Here is a 20,172-nt window from a genome sequence, read left to right as displayed (position 1 = left end):
CTGCTAAAGGCAGCACATTTTGGTTGAAATATGTTTAATGTTACAAAGAGGCTCATGCCATCTTACAATAAGGTGCTATAGCTTATGCCAATTTAAACTACAAGTGCAAGTGCAAAATTAGCAAAATGCCAATCAAAGTGCTTTAAGAGTCCACATGTGGACTAGAGTCCTGGGAGGACAATTTTTGACCTTTTTTTGTTTTAAGTTCTTTTTAAAGCTTAAACAGAACAAATTCTCTACTACTCCACTACACAGAAGGACACAGTTATGACTCCTTGCTCCTAGAGAGCGCCATATAGTTGCAAACAAACACTAAAAGCAGGACAACATATAATATCATGTAAAGAGTTCAGAACCTACACTCCATTGAACTAGAGAGGTGATAGGTTGCAGTATCTCTAATTATTAGATGTCTAAATAGCACAGAATAGGGTTTCCATGACGCGAATCAACAGTGCACACATTTGAAACATGTTGATGTTACACTGTACTTAATGGTAATCTAACCACTGAAATGGAACCAGGAGTGCTGCCTCAAGGACTAAAGAGCTAAGTGTTTTTCTTTCCTTCGAATGCTTTTGCGATGCATTGTGATGATTAACCAGTCTTTAATTATTAAGTTGAAGTAGCCAATTCTAGGATGAAGTTGGATGACTGATGTCCTGCCTTGGGAGACCTTGGGGTCGGCAGAGTAGCACAACATTCATTTGTTCCTCTGGGCCTTCTGGGCAGACTTGGTGACTTTACCAGTAGTGGAGACCTTTTTCTCCACACCTTTAATCACGCCGACAGCCACAGTCTGACGCATGTCACGCACCGCAAAACGACCTGCAAAGTGAAGAAGAATAAAAGACGTTTGAGTTCATCATAAAATATCGCATGACTTCAAAGTGGAGCCACGATGCCTTTTGATGAGGGAAGCTCTTGAAACTCTAGGAACTACTTGAACTCACCAAGGGGAGGATATTCAGAGAAGCTCTCGACACACATTGGTTTGCCAGGGATCATATCTACAATTGCAGCATCTCCAGATTTTAGGGATTTAGGGTTGTCCTCCAGCTTCTTGCCAGAGCGGCGATCAATCTTTTCTTTGAGCTCTGCAAACTTGCAGGCAATGTGAGCAGTGTGACAGTCCAGCACGGGAGCATAACCTGCGCTGATCTGGCCTGGGTGGTTGAGGATGATCACCTGCAAAGCAAAGGGACAACATCAGTGCCTTATTAATAACCGCAAGAAAAGCTTTCTTGTTTTTTTTATTTCTAGTTTTTCTGCTGTCGTCTTATTTGAACACATTCTTATCTGCCTTGAGGATTGAGAATATAAATAGTTCTGACATTAGATGGAGATGAATTTAAGGCATGTGCTCGTTCTACTATAATTGGATTTTTTACATCCAAATCTTGTATCTACCTGAGCAGTAAAGTTGGCAGCTTCCTGTGGTGGATCATTCTTGCTGTCACCAGCAACATTGCCACGGCGAATATCCTTGACAGATACGTTCTTGACGTTAAAGCCAACGTTGTCACCGGGTAGGGCTTCGCTCAGTGCCTCATGGTGCATTTCTACAGACTTGACCTCGGTAGTCACATTGACAGGGGCAAATGTCACCACCATTCCAGGCTTCAGTAATCCCGTTTCCACACGACCTACGGGGACTGTTCCAATTCCTGCAAAAGAGGTCAGAGTAAAGCAGAGTAAAGCAAACTAAAAGTGTTTCAGTTCTCTACTGAAAAAGGTATGTGGTTTTCCATGTTTTGAAATGTCATAACTATCCTTTATTCCCAAAGTATCTTAAAAGTTTATCCATATGTTATTTGTACACCACTTGCCTCCTATCTTGTAGACATCCTGCAGGGGAAGACGTAGAGGTTTGTCTGTTGGACGGGTGGGGGGCTGGATGGCATCCAGAGCCTCCAGTAGTGTGGTTCCTGACGCATTACCTTCCTTCCTATTTATTTTCCATCCCTTAAACCATGTCATCTAGAGGAAAGAAGGAAAAAATGATAATACACAATTTTATACAGTAATAATTTCAATTCTAAATGAAAATAATAACAGAACATTTTATTGGTTTCTTAACCTCCAGGACATTTTTTGTCACTTTTTAAATGAATGAATGACGCGTCCTGATCTTATGAAGAAGTTAATTTAACTAGAAAGTTGCATTTTATTTTTTCCCTAGCTAACACCACTATGATTCATGTTGAAGAAAAATACTTCTTATTTATATCTATAGCTGCTGAAAGGGAAATTAGAGAAAAAGTTCTGTTTAGATTCTTTGACAGATCATGTTTGAGTTTGTCCAAGAGCTGTATTGAGCTACAGCTTTCTATCCACGGCACCAGTCAAACAAATGAATATTCAAATGATGGGCCACATCCTGGCTTTTGCATAACTATGCTTTGTTTTAGTACTTACATTAGGGCTGGGCTCAAGCATGTTGTCTCCGTTCCAGCCGGAAATGGGTACAAAGGCAACCGTGTCAGGATTGTATCCAATCTTCTTGATGTAGGTGCTCACTTCCTTCACGATCTCCTCGTAACGTTTCTGGCTGTAGTTTGGCTCCGTAGAGTCCATCTTGTTGATTCCCACAATGAGCTGCTTCACTCCGAGAGTGTAGGCCAGGAGGGCGTGCTCCCGAGTCTGTCCATTCTTGGAAATACCTGCTTCGAACTCTCCCACGCCAGCTGCCACAATCAGCACAGCACAGTCTGCCTAAAAATGCAGTGGATGCAGCTTTAGTAGGATTCCTCAGTAACTTTGAAATACTACCACTATTGGATGCTAATACTGTAATGTAATGTACTGTAATAATTTCTACACCAAATTCAACATCTACGATAGTCACTAATGGCAACTGAAATACTTCAATGTAATAGCAAGTGATGCACTTTGTGTACACAAGCTTGCAAAAGCACCTTAAAACATGCAATACAGAAGCTAATATACTTCATAGTGGCCTAGCATCCTCATGTTACACACCTGAGAGGTCCCGGTGATCATGTTCTTGATGAAGTCCCTGTGACCCGGGGCATCGATGATAGTCACGTAGTATTTGCTAGTTTCAAACTTCCACAGTGAGATGTCGATGGTAATGCCACGCTCCCTTTCAGCTTTCAGCTTGTCCAGCACCCAGGCGTACTTGAATGATCCTTTCCCCATCTGGGACACAAGCAACACTAACCTTCAAGACTTTTTTGCAAACAATTTAATCTCTTTTAAATTATATAAAACTCAAACAGCTTCTATTGTGTCAATTTCTATTTGATCCGCATGGCTTCTGCCTTAATATGTGAAGAGCGGCGGGCAGTTAAAGAGGTCGTCTTCCTCTCCCGTCTCCTTACCTCAGCAGCTTCCTTTTCAAACTTCTCGATGGTTCTCTTGTCAATGCCTCCGCACTTGTAGATAAGGTGGCCTGTGGTGGTGGACTTGCCAGAGTCCACGTGGCCAATCACCACGATGTTGATGTGGAGTTTCTCCTTTCCCATGATGACTGGAGCTGGCAGAAGTCACGAGGCAGTCTGTCTGCTAAAGCCAGGGTTAAGTTACAGTCAGGAAGCAATGGATTGATGAACTAGCTGTTGTGACTGACATATAGTGAAATGGGCTTGTTGTGAGTGAATAACATATTATTTGATGGTGGAAAATAGCCCAGACTTGTTTGTGTAATTAAACACCATAGGGTTCAACATTATGCTGGCAGAAATTCAAGGTATTGCATGGCTCTGTGGAAAAATACTGGAGTGGGAATCTCAGCTGGTGCAGGAAGAATTTGTAATTACATTAAAATACTGCTCAAAGGAGTAAAGTGAAAGTAACTTGGGCTCAGATTTGCTAAGAAGAAGGCTCTTGATTGTCAGTACGTGTTTTCTTTAGCATCTCAGAAGACTCCGAGGACTAGGGAGGATATCAGTGAACTGCACAGAACACACAACACTCCTCCCTCTCTTACTCTATCCCTCCATCCATCCACACCCCTGCTCTCCTCTTTCACATCCACATGCTTCTCCTGTTCTCACCACTCTGTGCACCAACACATCCAGGTAGCTCAGATGATATTTCACAGCACCATCCTCTTTTTCACAGCCACAGACTCAGTACAGCTTCCCTCCCAGCCAGAATCCACCATTTTGTCAGGTCTAGTCTACTAACAGTGTAGCAGCCATTACTCAGACACTGCAGTGCACTGTGCACAGGTTCACGCAAAGGGAAACAGGTACTGTTAAAGACTCTGTGGGGGTGACGGGGTGATGACCCTGAACATTAGGCTTCACACATGCACTGCGAAGTTTTGTTTAACCAAACCCGTGTGACATATTTAGTCTGAATGCACTCTGCAGCAGGCTGAACGTCAAGTAGCTTAATCCAACTGTAATATGTATCCCCACATGATCTTGCTCAGGTGAACTTAGGGCAAGGACAGTCATCTACATGCGCGCGTTTAACTCATCCTTCACAGATAACGTCACAGCGGCTGCCGCAGTGCGCTTTCACTTCTAAAAGATGGTTAAAAAAATAAACCTATAGAAACAGAGGGCGGAGCTTCAGAAAAATCTAAAGTATTGCACTAAATCTAATGTCTGAAGGAATTAACGGAAATGTCAACCCTCCGCCATGTTCTGTTATCTGCCCGCTTACTGAAGCCTGGATGCGCATTAACTACCAGCCGCCTGTCCTGCATCACAGTATCCCCACACACAGAACCGCTAAAAATAAAAACAGGCCCAGATAATTGACTGCTGGCATCAAAAAATAAATCGATAAAATAAAGTCCACTTCATGCATTATATCGTGTACTGCGTCGTACCTGAGAGCTGGCCGGTGTCAGGTTGGCTGCAGGCGCGGATAGGCTGAGGGGAGACGCTGATCCGGTTATAGCTCGCAGGACAGGCGGGGGTGTTGCGTAATTGCGCGCACCCGCCGTTGCACAGCATCACAACGACGAGTTAACGTAAACGAGTTTATTATAGGGCACAAATATCAGCATCCATTGTCGGACACACCGGCGAGTTAATATGCGCTTTAATGTCTGCAGAAAGCTTCAATGATCGGTAATTCCCGACGCATAACTTAATCGTGGCTTTTCAAGGGAAGGAAAATGCGCATTTAAAATTCAAGACTTTGCATTCATTAATAATTAGCATAGTATACATAAACAAGGCAGTTGTCGTTATTGTTGCTTTGCTATCATTAGTTGACTTTGAGATATCAGGAATGAGTGACAGCTCCGCTCTTAAAGGTTTGCAGTAAGCAGCAGGTGAAGGGCTCACCTTTCCAGCCGCTCTCTAGTTGGATTAAAAGACGTTATGTGCTTAACGTCTCTGCCAATTACGTTAAAGTGCAGTGGCATTAAAAAATAGCAGTTAAACATAGAGGCGTTAAATGATATTTCCATGTTTTCACTTCCAGGCAAACGTATATTTAGTTAAGCAGTATCACCTTTTAAGGACAATTGTGTGACTATAGAGAATTGACTTAATGGGTGCAGGAATTGAGGGTTAAAAGCAGACAAAACGGTTAACCTGTGCACTAACCTGACTAATTTGTTTGCCATTTTTTCCCCCATGTTTTTTCTCATGAGTATAACTGGCATTTTCCCTGCTCTAAACCCTCACAAATGTATGACTGGTCCCCAAATGTAATCTACTAATCTTTAGAATAAAACAAGTCAAGGCTGAAAACTCAAAGTTTTTTGAGTCTTTTAGGAAATTGGATTGAGAGGATGCTACCAGCGACGAGGATTAGAAATTAGTATAATCAGAGGGACAGCTCAGGCTGAGCGTTTTGGAAATGACGTAAGAGGCAAAAATAAAAAGTAGAGGATAGAAGAGGTTTGTGGGTGCAGTGAAGGAAGACATGCAGAGGGTTGGTGTGACAGGAAGATGCCAGGTTGAGAAGGAGGCAGATGATGGGAGAGAAAGCAGATTAAGTCGCATAGGGCTCGTTTTTAGGCAACTTTGAGCTACTTAAAATTATTAAGTATGTAAAACCACATTATTCTTAGTTAATGTGAAAGGTGTTCTAGGAGATAAAGAAATAATACCCCAACACAAGATCTGATTTACACAGTCTTTATACCACAGCGATTTAAAACATTTCTCTCAAATGTTTTGAAAGAGGAATTTTACAATGATTTTTACTTAGTACAATTTAGTCCCTTTATTCTCTGTGCAAACAAAGCACAATAACAACTGAAATAAATGAAGTCAGTAACAAAAAGAACTCAAAAGAATGAGCCTGCATTGCTGATCCCTTTTGAACTTAAGCAGTAAGGCACATTATAAATATTCGGAAATTTCAAAGACAAAATGTTAACCTTACAGCTTAGCTTGGATTTACCTCTTAACTGAGATTATGTATGAAAGAAAATTGTACATTATGTATAATGTGTGCAAATATGATGAAAAAAATAAATCTGTCATTGACACTGAAAGAAGGCGATCACCACACTGACACTTAAAACTTGAGGAAATATGCCTCCATGTGATAAGCTTAATCAAAATTTAAAAGTAAACAAACGTCCTTTTAAATCCTTGTAAGATTTAAGATACCTGAGAATTCGGGGAATAATTTAAAGCCAAGTCCCTTTATTAATACTGGAGAGATCATAACCCGTGTGACGTTAAATCCTGCTATCTCAAATAAGAGTTGGCTTGTGAACCTGAAAACTCAAGACCACTGTTCCCTCTAAGCTGAGCGCGTGAGCAATCGTGCACTGCTGACAGTCTCCGCGCATAGAAAATCAGCAAAATAAAATAAATACATGTATTTACTTTCATTCCAATTCAGGTTGGATTTTTTTTTTTTTTTTTTTTGTGCGCAGCACAGATTTTCTGTGTGGGGAGACCATGTCAGCAGTGCGCGATTGCTCACGCGCTCAGCTTAGAGGGAACATTGCTCAAGACACTGCCCCATATTACAAGTAATCATTTTTAAAAAAAGTACATTTCTCTAAGAAAAAAGGATAAAATGCTTGGAGACATTTTTAAGGCATCATCCCTGAAAAAAGTGTACACTATAGTCATAATGCTGAATTTAAAACATTTGGGATTTTTAAAATTCACTATAAAGCCTACTGGCACTTCATTATGGGCTACAAAGTAACAGATTTTTAAAAAAAAACAATTTTTTGGTGGGCATCGGTGTGTACTGGATGTAAAACTTAAGGATTTACTGAGGCATTTAAAACTGTCCCTTCTGTAAAAAGGAACCATTGGGTATAGCAGGTTGAATCCACAAAACCACCTACAGTGGAATGATTTTCTTCCATAGCTTATTTATAATGAGTTAATATCTAAAATGCATTATTATCTGTAAATATCAAAGTTGATGTACATTAGCCGGCCTTTATAGTTAGTTATGCAGCCTGTAGCTTCATAACTAACTAATCTCATTGCCCCCCCTCCACATACCAGCAAGCCCGTTTGGCTTCATAATGAAAGCTTCCTCTGATACTTCTTGGGAAAGCATATGTTGATTTCTTCCTCTGAGAAATAATATATTTGAGTAGGTACAGCTACAACTTTCTTTTTTTTTAAAATCACCGACATTGGGCTCATCTGTTTCAAGACCATGTACCCACAGCCACATTAAGGAACATCTTTCCAAGATATCATGGCAATTACACACTTATCCGACCATGATGAATACAGCTAGAACACATCTCTCCCTTAAATTACCCACCAAATGAGCTCATGTTTGAAACTTGCCCACCGGACAAATCTGAAAATTTAACCCGAAAGGGTCTCATGTCTCAGTCTGCATGATAAAAAGATGTGTGGACAGCCCAGGACTGCACTGTTCCTTTACCAAACACAGCGTAGAATATTGCCCCAAACACGTCGATGGCAGCAGCAATGTAGAAAACAATCTGCCATTCTTCGATGGTGTTCTAGAGGACCATTAGCACAGTTAGTGTTAACATACAGAAAAGGCCTTATTTGATTAAATATCACTACTAAGCTGTTTTATTGTCACGTGAGTGGTGTAAAATGATTACATACGATTACAGATTTAATATAATTTGGATTAACTGACTGAACATAGCATGCAGGTATGTAGTATGCTCTTCTCCGGTCTAATGTAACACTTAGTTACCTTTCTAGGACTATTGGTGCCCCCTATTGGCCAAACCTTAAACACCTTAATCCTGTACTTACTAAACCAATTACAGAGGAAATCAAGCATTATGCTAAAGTAAGGATACCATCTGTCAGGACACCCAGAGTGTCCTCATTTTGTATGAAGCAGCAGCACACTACATATTAAAATCCAATAAAGTTTACTGCTACCATTCACTACCTCTTTACTCGCAGCTATAAAGATACTGTGTACTCTATGTGTATGTTTAATCTAGATTCCAGACTTTACTTTTGAAACAAACAAACAAAAAAAAGGACTGGTTAGTTACATCGTTGCTGAACATGTTTCTTACCTGCTGAGTCAGAGCTCTTGCTATGACTGGTCCCACCATGCCAGGGATGGTGGCAAAGGTGTTGGTGATTCCTAGGAGAATACCGGCATATCTAAAGAGACAAATAAAAACATTAAGTCCTGAGTAATAAACCCGATAAAAGCACTATGTAGTACATAATGTTGCTACACTGATAATGAAATGTAATTATATTTATAAAAAGAAATATCCTCCATTATCTCATGGGCTATGTTGATGCCTAAAATTATTATCTTGATAACAACAGGCCAGAGGGAAACTTCAATATGTCAAAGATATCTGAACCTGAAGATACACTGAATTACACATTTATAACCATAATCTCTCATCTTCACACTGAAAATGATTCAAAATTAAAATGACTGAAGTATTATCATTATTATTAGTAGTAGTAGCATCCAACAGTTTTCTGAGGTGTTATTCTTACGAAGGAGCAATGTCAAGGTGGTTGATGTTGAAGCCAGATGCCGACACTCCTCCGAGAGAAGAGGAGATGGTGAGGAAGGTCACAGCCAAGGTGTAGTCACAGCCTGTATAACCTGCTGCCACCAGGAACACTGCAGGCCCAATCATCCCTACAGAAACAACACAACTGTGAAGTAGCAATACTGGTAATATTTTTGATGTCAAGAGCCTGCAGTCAGTTAAAAGTCGAGGATTCAGCAGTGACTGTCATGAATTACCAATGAGGGTGAAGGACTTCCTGACAATGACAGTGCGGTATTTGCGGGTTTCTCGCAGATAGTCGGCAATTTGGCCGCTCAGCACAGCGACCACAGCACATCCCAAGTAAGGCAGAGCCGACAGAAAACCATTCTGTTGGGAACAGACAATTACAATCATTTCATTACTGGGAGACTTTATTTTTTACTTTTTCATGTACTCTCAGAAGAGAACGATTAACCAAGGATGTTGAATGTTTTAGTATTGCAGTTAGTCATTTCTACTTTACTGGTTCATCTCCCTGGAGTTCTAAACAAACTAACCTTTTGTCCCAAGTTTAAAGGGGATCTATCGTGCTTTTCTATATTTTCTGTTAAATATTTACTATTGCAATTATGGCTTTTCCTATGAAGCATGGCTAAAGTATCAGATATAGAGGTTAGTGTATGTATTTACAATCCCTGTGATCAAAAGGCTCCATAAGAGCTTCATATAAATAATACACATACATTTTTTACTAGGACTCATACTCTAGAGTTCCAGAATTTAAAAAAATCTAATAAAAATCAGCTTAAAATGAGAGCAAGTCCTCTTTAAAGTCACTCTGGTATTGATTTAAACTAATGTGGTTTCTCACCTGCTGTATGCTAAATCCCAGGATGTCACTCATGTAGGTTGGCAGCAGAGTGAGGAGGGTGTAGAAGGTCCAGTTGTAAGAGAAGTGAGCCACAACAATGGCCAACAGCGGCATCGAAGTCACTATGGATCGCCAGGGGATGTTGCTCGCCGAGGTGGACAGCTGGACCAAAGCGAATGTAGAAGTAGGATGAAGAAATAACAGAAGAAGTTCATTAGAATTTCTTCGAAAACACATCTGAAACAACAACCTTGATGTTCACCAAAGACTAAAGAAAAGATGAAGCTGCGCAAAAAATGTCACTGCTGTGCTGATGAAGCTTTGACCTCCTGAGACCCGAACTCTTCCACAGCATGCATTTTTAATTTCTCTTTGATATTTGGGCATATTGGGGCCAGATGAATTTTTTCCTTATTTTGTTTTTAAGAAAAATAAGAGCCACATCTGAGGATATTCGTTTAAAATTTTGATAGAACAGTAGCAGTATAATGTCCTTGTAGGTGGATATCAGGCCCTTGCAGAGCAAAATTGAGTATTTTGGTCTAAATAACCCAAAATGTGATGTCCACATATGTGGACGCCAGGTCCTAGGAGGTTAAAGCCACTGCAGTCTATCCAGCCATACTAGGGCTCCCAGCTGCTACATGCTCACCATCGCAGTGCCAGTAATGCAGATTCATGGCAGGTATTTTGACAAGAACAGATAAAGTAAAATGATGAAATACACTGATATTATGTAACATTAGAATCAGATAACTGGACTGGACTGGAAATGCCTGCAAACACGCTGCAGCAAGCACTAAGAGCAATGCAATAAGTGTATATTAAAGCTGCTCTTTAATGTAAGAGAATTTGCTTCTTTTTTAAAATTTACAACCTGTTATCATGTTACTACTGTTACCTCATTCTTGAGCGAGGAGGTGATATAGAGTCTCTCCTGCTCTGATATTCGTGGATGGGTATTCGGGCTGTCAAAGACGAAAAAAGCCCACAGGACGAACCACACCAGTCCGACAGCACCTGAGCAAACCACAAAGCAACACTGGTGACCTACACTCATCCAGCATAAATCCTCCATCATATGAGTGCCTTTATCCAGTAAGCAAATATGTGGAATGTGGTTTGGTTGTCTGTTCCTGAAACTGAACTGAAGTCTGAGTATCTCATTATCTCTGTCTTGCCTTAAGGGACTTTTACATCTGACATATGTTTGGTAGAAGTAAAAGCTCCAAGTAAAAAAAAATCAGACCTCTGCATTGTTTCCATTTATGCATACATTTTCTTCTTTCCATTTTCTAAATTGTTATTTCCACTGTCAAAGAGGAACAGATGCTAGAGACAGCTGCTAAACAGCACTGTGAAGAAGTGCTGACTAATCAACAAACAAGTCATTTGAGTTCAGACTGATACGTAAGAACCTCTTTAAGCATAGCTGACAGTATGTGTTAGGCATTGTAGCATGTTTACATAAGACAAGATTTTTAAAAAATTACCTGCAATGTGAATTCAACAGAGTTTTTAAGCAAATTGATCACTGACGAATTCACAATACCAACCATTATCAAAGAATGCTATTCTAAATAATAACAACAAACTGACAAATCTGTTAAAAATAACTCACATAAACAAAATATGAAATCAGGTTGAGGTAAAATTTGTACAAAACACCTCTTAGAGCAGGGGTCGACAACCTGCGGCTCTTTAGTCCTTATATTGCGGCTCTGCATGGTTTGGAAAAATAAATTATAAGTATTTAACTGAAGTGGATTTTATTTGTGTTAGTTCTTTTTTAAAACTTGTAGTTCTAACTTGGAAGATTATTTTTGTATTTCAAGATCAGAATAAAGTTATATTTTATTATTTTTCGTCGCTCAAAATAAGCGTCACACTCGTGGAAGCCGGTATACCCGCTGAAACGCTGTGCATTTACCGAGACTTTCAGCCCTCAGTAGGCCAAGTATGGAGAAATGTAAGAAAAGAAAAATATCTGAATAAAATACAACATTTAATGATGCCTGGGCAGATTCATTTGTATTTACTTCTGACGAGAGCGGCCTACCAGTATGCCTAATTTGTGGAGTGTCGATCTTTGGATCAACATACATATGTGAGCAGCTATTCTCCACCATGAACTATGTTAAAAACAAACACCGCTCACGCCTCACAGACGACAGCTTACAGTCCTGCGTAAAGATGAAAATGACTTCGCACAGCCCCTATCGTACAGCAGACGCTGTGTGCAGAGGTTCAGGAGCAGAAGTCCGATTGTAAACACATCACGGCAGACCCGACGATGTTTACATGAACATGCTCTTCAGCATCTCTTTATTGATCACTTTTCACACGCACAGCCGGCTGCAGCTTTCCAGCTCACAGCCCGACACATACAAGCAACAGCAGAGAGAGCAAGCCGGTGAGGCGTGATTGTGGATGACACTCAGGTACGTCTGCCTCTCCTGCAGCGGCACTGCGAGCCATGCCCCGCGAAGCACGTTAACCAGGTTAAACAAATATGCAGATATTTTGAAAATATTTATTTTTAATTTTTTAGGAGCATAGTGCTTTTTCCAATTATTTTTTAAATTCTGGTCAAGGCCACGCTACACTCCGATAGCCCAGAAGGCGATATAAGGATGACGGCTCACTGTTTTTGTTTGCTAATGGATAAGTTCAGCTTTTTAATTCATTTAAAAGAGACCATCAACTAGTTGACTTTCTTTTTTGTTATTATTTTTTAAGGGTTAAAAATGTGTTCATTACATAGATAAAATGTAATTTTCTCCGTAGCACTTCATGGATTTCATAAGCAACACACTATAGCTGTTTATACAAAGCATAAGGTAAAAAAAACAATATACACAGTGTTATCTTCATTTTAGATGTCAAAAAGTATTTGCGGCTCCCAGTGTTTTCTTTTCCGTAGAAACCGGGTCCAAATGGCTCTTTGGGTGTTAAAGGTTGCTGACCCCTGTCTTAGAGCAACTACTGCACAAAGTAACTGTGAGACTAAGAATTTTTTTTTTCCTTTAAAACAAATCTTCCTAAACTCGACTATCAATAGTATAATTTACATGTATTACCAAATATATAGAAGACATAGGTCCAGTCCAGGTAAAAGATGATTTCACCAGATACAGGAAGACTTATTACTGTCCCCAGCTGTGCTCCTGGGAAGAGAAAATAAGTAGGTTTGTGTAACTACTGAAGAAAGAACAAACAGAAAGTGGCAGGTGGACATGAATAGTTAAAGGACAGATGCTGGTCTGCAAGAGAAGCCTAAGCCCAGCAGCTTAAATATTCATGATAAAGGTTAGTGTGGCCAAGTGCTCATATTTTACTTAATGTAATATTTTTCAAGTGATCAGCTGTAGACTGAAATTAAAAAAAAAAAAATGCATAAAATAGGCTAAAAGTGCAATTTGTCTTTATGTTGACAGTCTAGCTCTTGCTGCAGTCTTACCAATGTAGGAAATGGTGAGAAGTCGGCTCCTCTCCAGCGGTGGGGCCCAGGCTGCCCACATGGTGTACATTGCTGGGAATGTAACACCCTGAGGACAAACACATCAGGAACATTAAGAGAAGTGCACAGATGACACTTAAGCATAGCCAAATATTAGCTTAACTATTCCTAGAAACCATTTCAGGACTGTCACATGAATTTTATTGCCATTTGCAAATCTTATGGCTGCAGCACAGATAGTGATTATGGTTCATAAAACAGGTCTGCACAAATGCATTCAGCTCCGTTTTCAACATCTTCATTCTGATCCCCTACCTCGCCAATCCCCTCCAGCACTCTGACAGCAATGAGGTAGCCTGCACCCAGGTCAGCAGCCACAGGGGTAAGCAGTGTAAAAATTACAGTCCCCAGGATCCCAAAGCCCATCAGCCATTTTGGTCCAAAGCGGCCAGCCAGGTAGCCCCCAGGGACTTGTGTCAGGATGTACCCGTAGAAAAAAGAGCCCAGGATCCATCCCTGTGTTTCTGAGTCCCAGTTGTAAACACTGGCCTATGAGGGGATAGATTAGAAACTTTAGGACTTCAGGGCTTAGGATATTGATATCATGTCAATTCAAGACTTACAAAGTACTGAGTCTTGGATGCCAACTATGTTTCCCCGTTCACATAATTCTGCCTAATGTATGTTATTTTCCTACAGACAGACATGAATAAAAATAAGGAGCCTGCAAATAATAGTAACTCCTTAACTTTAAAATCTTATCAGTAAAATCAGTAAACTGTTACCTCTACATGTACATGAAATTATACACCAAAAGACTGACTTCCACTGAGAATCCAACAGGTCTATATAACTGGTTTGCATTTAAATCTAACTTCAGGACCTAGAAAGACTTTAGGTGGCAAACATACTCCCAAGCTACATTGTTACTTTATTAAAATTGACTAAACCTATGGAGGACACACTTTAAAGTGGGATTAAATAGCTGCAGTCAAATTTCGGCTCACCGTGTGATTGTGTTTGCGAACTGCAGGGTTGGAATGGCGAGGGCACACTGTGCCACTGTGGTTGGTGTTTGATTGGTGGGTGTTGTTGAGCATGTCCACCATCGCCACACTGAGGTTTACCCTCAATGAATAGACTACAAAGAAGCCATAAGAGGAAAGCAATGCCAGGGCGTAGCGTGATGAACCGCATGCTGGAGCTGAGGGACAGAAACGACAGCAGTGTGAATCATCTGTTTGCACGTATGGTCTGTGTATTAATACTACAATATCACAACATCCGTGTAACAAAAGGAACACAACATAATCCTAATAAGTCAAATCTTAAAAACCTTTCATATTTTTATGCTGTGCTTTTGTATTATTATAATTGAATTTGGTTATCCTTTAAGTAATGATTCTAATTAGTTTATTTTAAATAAATAATATCAATTTCTAGCATCAGTATGTTGATAAGGCATCATGATACATTTCTGCATTGGTATCCTGTCTCAGCCCCATCTGTAAGTCAACTCTAATAATACCATTAAATTTCAAAATTCTAAGTCTTATTTTCAGAACTAAGCTACTCTGGATTCAGGAGGTTCCCCAAGGATGCTTTGGCAGAAAGAATGTAGCAACCGGGGATTAAACCATCAGCCTTAAAATGAGTAAATGACAAGCCAAACCTAACAACAACGTTAAAGCTCTGAAACTTGTAGCACAACCTTATTTTCATAACTACACTTCACCATTTAATCAGTCTATTTAGTTTGCATACAGTACAACTACCTGCTGATACGACTGATAGTACACACCACTGTCACTGTTAAAATGGGTCTCCTTTATCCAGCCGACTGAACTTATCCAAAATGATACAGAGCTTATTTCAGTAAATCCTGTTTACATTTGGCAAACCTAAACTTGCCCTGTCAGTTCTGTCAGGACTGTGAGTTCACTGCATGCACAGTTTCTCAGAGCTAAACCACTGCATTCAATTAAAACCCGTTTTTCCTTCGAGCTGACAGTGGGTATGCAGGTATGACATGACTCATATCAGAGACACGTCTCATGATACGATTCCAGGGCAGACGTGCCTAACCTCGTGACCGATGCTCATTAAAAGATAAACTGCGTTTACACACAGGTGTGGATGACCAACTTAAATGTCTTAGATGGCAAAATACCATGAACACCTAAAAATGCACACTCAGCTGGTGAATTCAGTAAATCAACCCTTCTATAATGTTAGTGACGACTCAGGTTGCTGTTCAGGTTGTTAGTATGTGTCTTTCCTGCCTCTTCCCAGTTAATCAGCGCGGCTTCTTACAAACATATGCTGCACAAAACGACCGAAGCGCCCGCATCGTTAGCTGAATGCTTTGGTTTTTTCTTTCACCTTTCTGGACTTCTTCTTCGCGTCCCCGGCGAATCAGCGGAGTCCTCTGCTCGTCGACCTCCACGTCCGACCCGTACCGCTCCATTTTTTTTAAAATATCAGCTTTTAGTTGGATTGCTTTACCGCATCACAAGCTGAAAGCTAACTTCCCTGGAGCCTGTCAGCTGAGCTCGACTCTGCAACTACCCGTCACGTGACGCTAATCACCGGACCGGAAGAGATCGTTTTATTCAAGTGAAGGTGCTGAGGAGGTGCTGTAAAAACTTTCAGCAAGAGTGTCAAACTGAAATAAACAAATACATCATTAAATAATTGACTAAACTCGCAAATAAATAATACATAATAAATTATTTACAATATCAGTTCATTTTTATGTTTTTTTGAAAAAGAAAAGCAACGTTTAAGCCGGTGCGTTTCAGGCTGATTAATTTTTAGACACCACAATGACATTTCTTTTTAATATAAAAAAGAAATGTAGTCAAGTCGACTTATACATGGTTGAATATGCATGACGTGACACTAAGAGCCATCGAAAAGGGAAGTCGACTTTTTCAGTCGTATTTCCTCCAAAAATAAATACTCTTGCCAACACTGAAAATACAAATATTAAACAGTAATATTAAAACAAATTATGTATCTACGGAAGAGGATTAGGGCCACAGGAAAAAAAAAAAAGAATTCTGACTTTAATCTCAGAATTCTGACTTTTTCTCAGAATTCTGACTTTAATCTCAGAATTCTGACTTTATTCTCAGAATTCTGACTTTTTTCTCAGAATTCTGACTTTATTCTCAGAATTCTGACTTTTTTCTCAGAATTCTGACTTTAATCTCAGAATTCTGACTTTTTTCTCAGAATTCTGACTTTAATCTCAGAATTCTGACTTTTTTCTCAGAATTCTGACTTTATTCTCAGAATTCTGAGATTAAAGTCAGAAGACTTTAATCTCAGAATTTTGAGGTGGGCACCTGCAGGCTTCCAGCTTCGGTGACAGCGATGTGTCCAGTTTGGCAGGTGGAGAACTAATTCACTAAATATGGTGGATATAAGTGACTTTTTGCGTGGCCGAGGGGTCCCCGAAGATGCTATTTTATTAATGGAAGAGCAGAAGGTGAGTAACAAAAAAGAGAAATAGTTTGGTGTCTCCTATTTTTACAGGAAAACAGTTACGGTACAGTTACGGTTAGCTGTTAGCATGCTTGTTAGCTTATAATGTTATATAGGAATGAACGTGTTTCACGATGTTACAGTATACTAGGTGAATTGACGTTTTAACTGTTGTTGATCGCAGGATCATCCCAGATGGGTTCGTTGCATTTTATTTTATTGTTCTACTATTTCAGAGTTTTTCAAGGCAGTTAAGCGGAGCTGTGTTACAGATGCTAGCCGCCTGCCAATATCACTGATATATTTGATGTGTACAAGTAAGTTACACTTAGTACAGCGGAGGAGAGAAGCTGTAATGAATGTTTATGCGGATATTTCACTCAGAAAAATGGGTGGCGTTCATACACAGCCACCGACACAGCCCCGGTTGTTGTTCTGACGGTGGCCGACTGACGATCCCCTCACAACAGGTTAGCTAACACAAACTAATGTAGTGCATGTAACTGTGTATACGTTAGTGGTACAGTGTCGGAAGAAATGAGCAAACTGTTTATAATGTCAGAATGACATCATCTTTCTCCTATATATAAAAGTGCTGGCTGAGGAGCGCTGCCGGGTTGAACTTTGACCTCGGAGTGACGTGACGTTTGTTCGCACAACCAATAGAAGTGCAGAAAGTCGCAAATCAGGCATATTGTTCGCATAAACACAAAAATAAATAACGAAATAATCCCGATATTGTGCCAAAGACTGATTTACAATGTTACTTTGTGTTCTATGTGTAATACCTTTGCTTAAATGACTAAATGGACTGTGTATTTATGACTCTGCGTTATAGTCTTACATACATAAGTAACATTCATATGTACAGATAAAAATGTTCAGAGCTATGTACACAAGCGTGTACACAAAAGTCTACTGCTGATCGAGCTGCTCAGTGGTCGTACAGTCTCATGCAGAGAGCGTGGAGGTGTTGTCCATGGTGGATGTTAGCTTAGACAACATCCTCTCCTCCCCAGTCTGCTCAGTGGACTTTAGCAGACCGCTAAAGCTGGCCCTCCCGACCAGTTTGTTAAGTTTCCCCCTGTCCCTCTCTGCCATTCCACCACTCCAGCAGACCACAACATAAAAGACAGCAGACGCCACCACAGTGTCGTAGAACATCCTTAGAAGACGTACTACCTACATCATAACCAATCAAGTCCCGCTTTTTTTTAAATACAGAAGAGGATTTATTATTTACTGAAAGGCTATGCCTTAGTTTGCTTCTTTCATTATTGTGTTTCGCCCTGCATAAAATAGATAGCTTTTCTGATAACTACAGTCAATACTCTCCTACTGGCATTAGCGGTGACCTAAGAGGCTTAACTTTAATATTGCTTTGCAGTGTAAATGTTGCAGAAAATGACTGTCTTTTCTTTCTTCCTGTGTGCAGATTGACTGTGACGTCATAGCGCTGATGGATGACGCAACTTTGGCAAACTACATTCCCTCGTACGGAGACCGAATTGCCGTCTTCAATTTCTGCAAAAGCAAGCAACCACTGTCAAAAAGAAAACTAGGACTTCTGCAAAAAGTTCACCTCTCAAAGTGAGAGAAACAGTGGCTGACATGTCAGATTTGGATGACTTAATAAGACTGTATTTCAGACTTTCTTTCAGTAACAAAGAAATACTTTCAATTTTAGCACATAGTCATCAGACAATTATAAGTGTTCGAACTCTAAAGAGAATTTGTAAAAGACTTGGGCTTTTTAGAAGGAAGAATCAATCAAACTTGGAGGAAGTGCTAGCCTTTGTCCAACAAGAGATCATGACAAATGGACAGATGCAAGGTTATCGTTGGCTACATCTACGTCCAATTCAACATGGATTTGTGGTGTCACAAGATACTGTAAGATGCATAATCAAATTGCTTGATCCTCAAGGTGTGGAACTGAGACGAGCTCGACGGTTGAGAAGACGACAGTACAGCTGCAGAGGGCCAAATGCTCTCTGGCACATGGATGGCTATGACAAGTTGAAACCATATGGTATTGCTATCAGTGGCTGCATAGATGGTTTTAGCCGCTATGTTTTATGGATGGAGGCTTATACTACAAACAGTGACCCTAAATTGATTGCAAGTTATTTTCTGAAAACAGTTTCATGCATCAGCGGATGTCCAGAAAGGTTACGTGCTGACCGAGGTACCGAAAATGGTTGTGTCGAACAAATGCAGATGTTTTTACGGAGAAACCACACAGACAGTTTTGCAGGTGAGAAAAGTTTCCTTTACGGAAGAAGTACGGCCAACCAACGTATAGAAGGATGGTGGGCTACCCTACGCAAACAGAGTGCACAATTTTGGATGAACTTATTTCAAACTTTTCAGGATGATGGCCACTTCACAGGGGATTTTTTGGACAAAAGTCTTATCCAATTCTGCTTTCTCAATCTTATTCAGGTAAAAGCATGTGCTCATGCTATGTAATGTCTTAGCTGCATAAATAGAAAATATAAATATGGTTAGAACATTTTTTTTCTTTAAATTAAATATGAATTTTATTTCCATTTTAATATGTCTTGATGCATGCTCAATCAGCCAGGTAAGGAATGTTTTTTGACAGAACATTTCTCACACTGAAAACGCTACATCCAGATGAACAGAATCAACTTTTTGGGATTCCATTTTAATACTTTGATGGAATTGTATTCATGTTATCAGTGGAAGTAACTGCACCTTTCTCAGCACAGGTGCATGGAGCATTTTTTTTTATTTATTGCCACATGGTTTAAATTACTATGGAGTCTGTTACCTAGTGGTCCTTTGGGCACGGTTTCAGAAAGCAATCCTATCATTTGGTTAATTCTCTATTGAAAATTTATTGTAGAATCATTGCACACTGAGTATAAAGTGTTGGGCTATCTATTCAACAGCAGAATCATGCAGCACCATTCTGTGTCCATGTGCTGTTTAGTGAAAGTGCTCTTTTGTTGTTGCTGCTTGGTTTTACATTAATTAGAGGTCAGTTTCTATGTCTGTTGATTAATGAGTTAATAAGCCTCAACTTTGGCTAAATCTACTGGTACATGGTCTGTTTCATATACCGGTACTTATATTGTGTTGTTTTTCATGTAGGATGAACTTGATGAAGTTGTGAACACATGGAACTCGCACAAAATCCGGCCAAGTGGTAGTGCAGCATCGGGTCGACCAGTAGTAATGTACTCATTTCCAGAGCTGCACAGTGCTGAGGATAGACTGAAGCCTATTTCTATGGAGGATATCACTTTGTGTATGGAAGAGTGTAGCCCAAAAGGTCAACACCCCTGTGATGAAACAGTCTTTGAACTGTGTTGTCTGCTTATGGTAGAAAATGAATGGGATGCCCCAGGAGATCCACTTGGTGCTGCGGATCTGTACATTAGGTTAAGAGAAGAAATACTGCAAAGTATTTAAGGAACTTCAGTGTGTAAATGTACAAATAAA

General features: G+C 40.0%; 2 protein-coding genes across 4 annotated transcripts; both read right to left on the bottom strand.

Annotated features, from left to right (window-relative positions):
• Positions 1-17: 17 nt before the first annotated feature.
• eef1a1a (eukaryotic translation elongation factor 1 alpha 1a) lies at positions 18-5,060 on the bottom strand. Of its 3 annotated transcripts, none has more exons than XM_082556337.1 (8): positions 4,808-5,060; positions 3,345-3,528; positions 2,983-3,162; positions 2,419-2,715; positions 1,830-1,980; positions 1,411-1,667; positions 954-1,188; positions 18-828 (listed from the first exon to the last, which is right to left on the bottom strand). In XM_082556337.1, exons 2-8 carry the CDS (start codon positions 3,486-3,488, stop codon positions 704-706), a joined length of 1,389 nt encoding a protein of 462 aa, XP_082412463.1. In that variant the 5' UTR covers positions 3,489-3,528; positions 4,808-5,060; the 3' UTR covers positions 18-703. The 3 variants fall into 3 exon arrangements, with proteins under 3 accessions (XP_082412463.1, XP_082412462.1, XP_082412464.1); XM_082556336.1 differs by having other exon boundaries at positions 3,345-3,525; positions 4,808-5,059; XM_082556338.1 differs by lacking the exon at positions 4,808-5,060 and adding an exon at positions 4,020-4,618.
• Positions 5,061-6,057: 997 nt separating this feature from the next.
• Positions 6,058-15,811, bottom strand: slc17a5 (solute carrier family 17 member 5). Its single transcript, XM_082556335.1, has 11 exons — positions 15,595-15,811; positions 14,220-14,416; positions 13,528-13,761; positions 13,213-13,300; positions 12,833-12,919; positions 10,654-10,772; positions 9,753-9,914; positions 9,136-9,268; positions 8,880-9,027; positions 8,435-8,525; positions 6,058-7,891 (listed from the first exon to the last, which is right to left on the bottom strand). The coding sequence occupies exons 1-11, from the start codon at positions 15,677-15,679 to the stop codon at positions 7,754-7,756; spliced, it is 1,482 nt and encodes a 493-aa protein (XP_082412461.1). The 5' UTR covers positions 15,680-15,811; the 3' UTR covers positions 6,058-7,753.
• Positions 15,812-20,172: the final 4,361 nt, after the last annotated feature.

This window comes from Aulonocara stuartgranti, assembly GCF_965226115.1.
Source record: "Aulonocara stuartgranti genome assembly, chromosome: 13".
Classification (NCBI taxonomy): Eukaryota; Metazoa; Chordata; class Actinopteri; order Cichliformes; family Cichlidae; genus Aulonocara; species Aulonocara stuartgranti.
The sequence above is the reverse complement of the archived record's forward strand: the minus strand, read 5'-3'. Positions and strand labels throughout refer to the sequence as shown.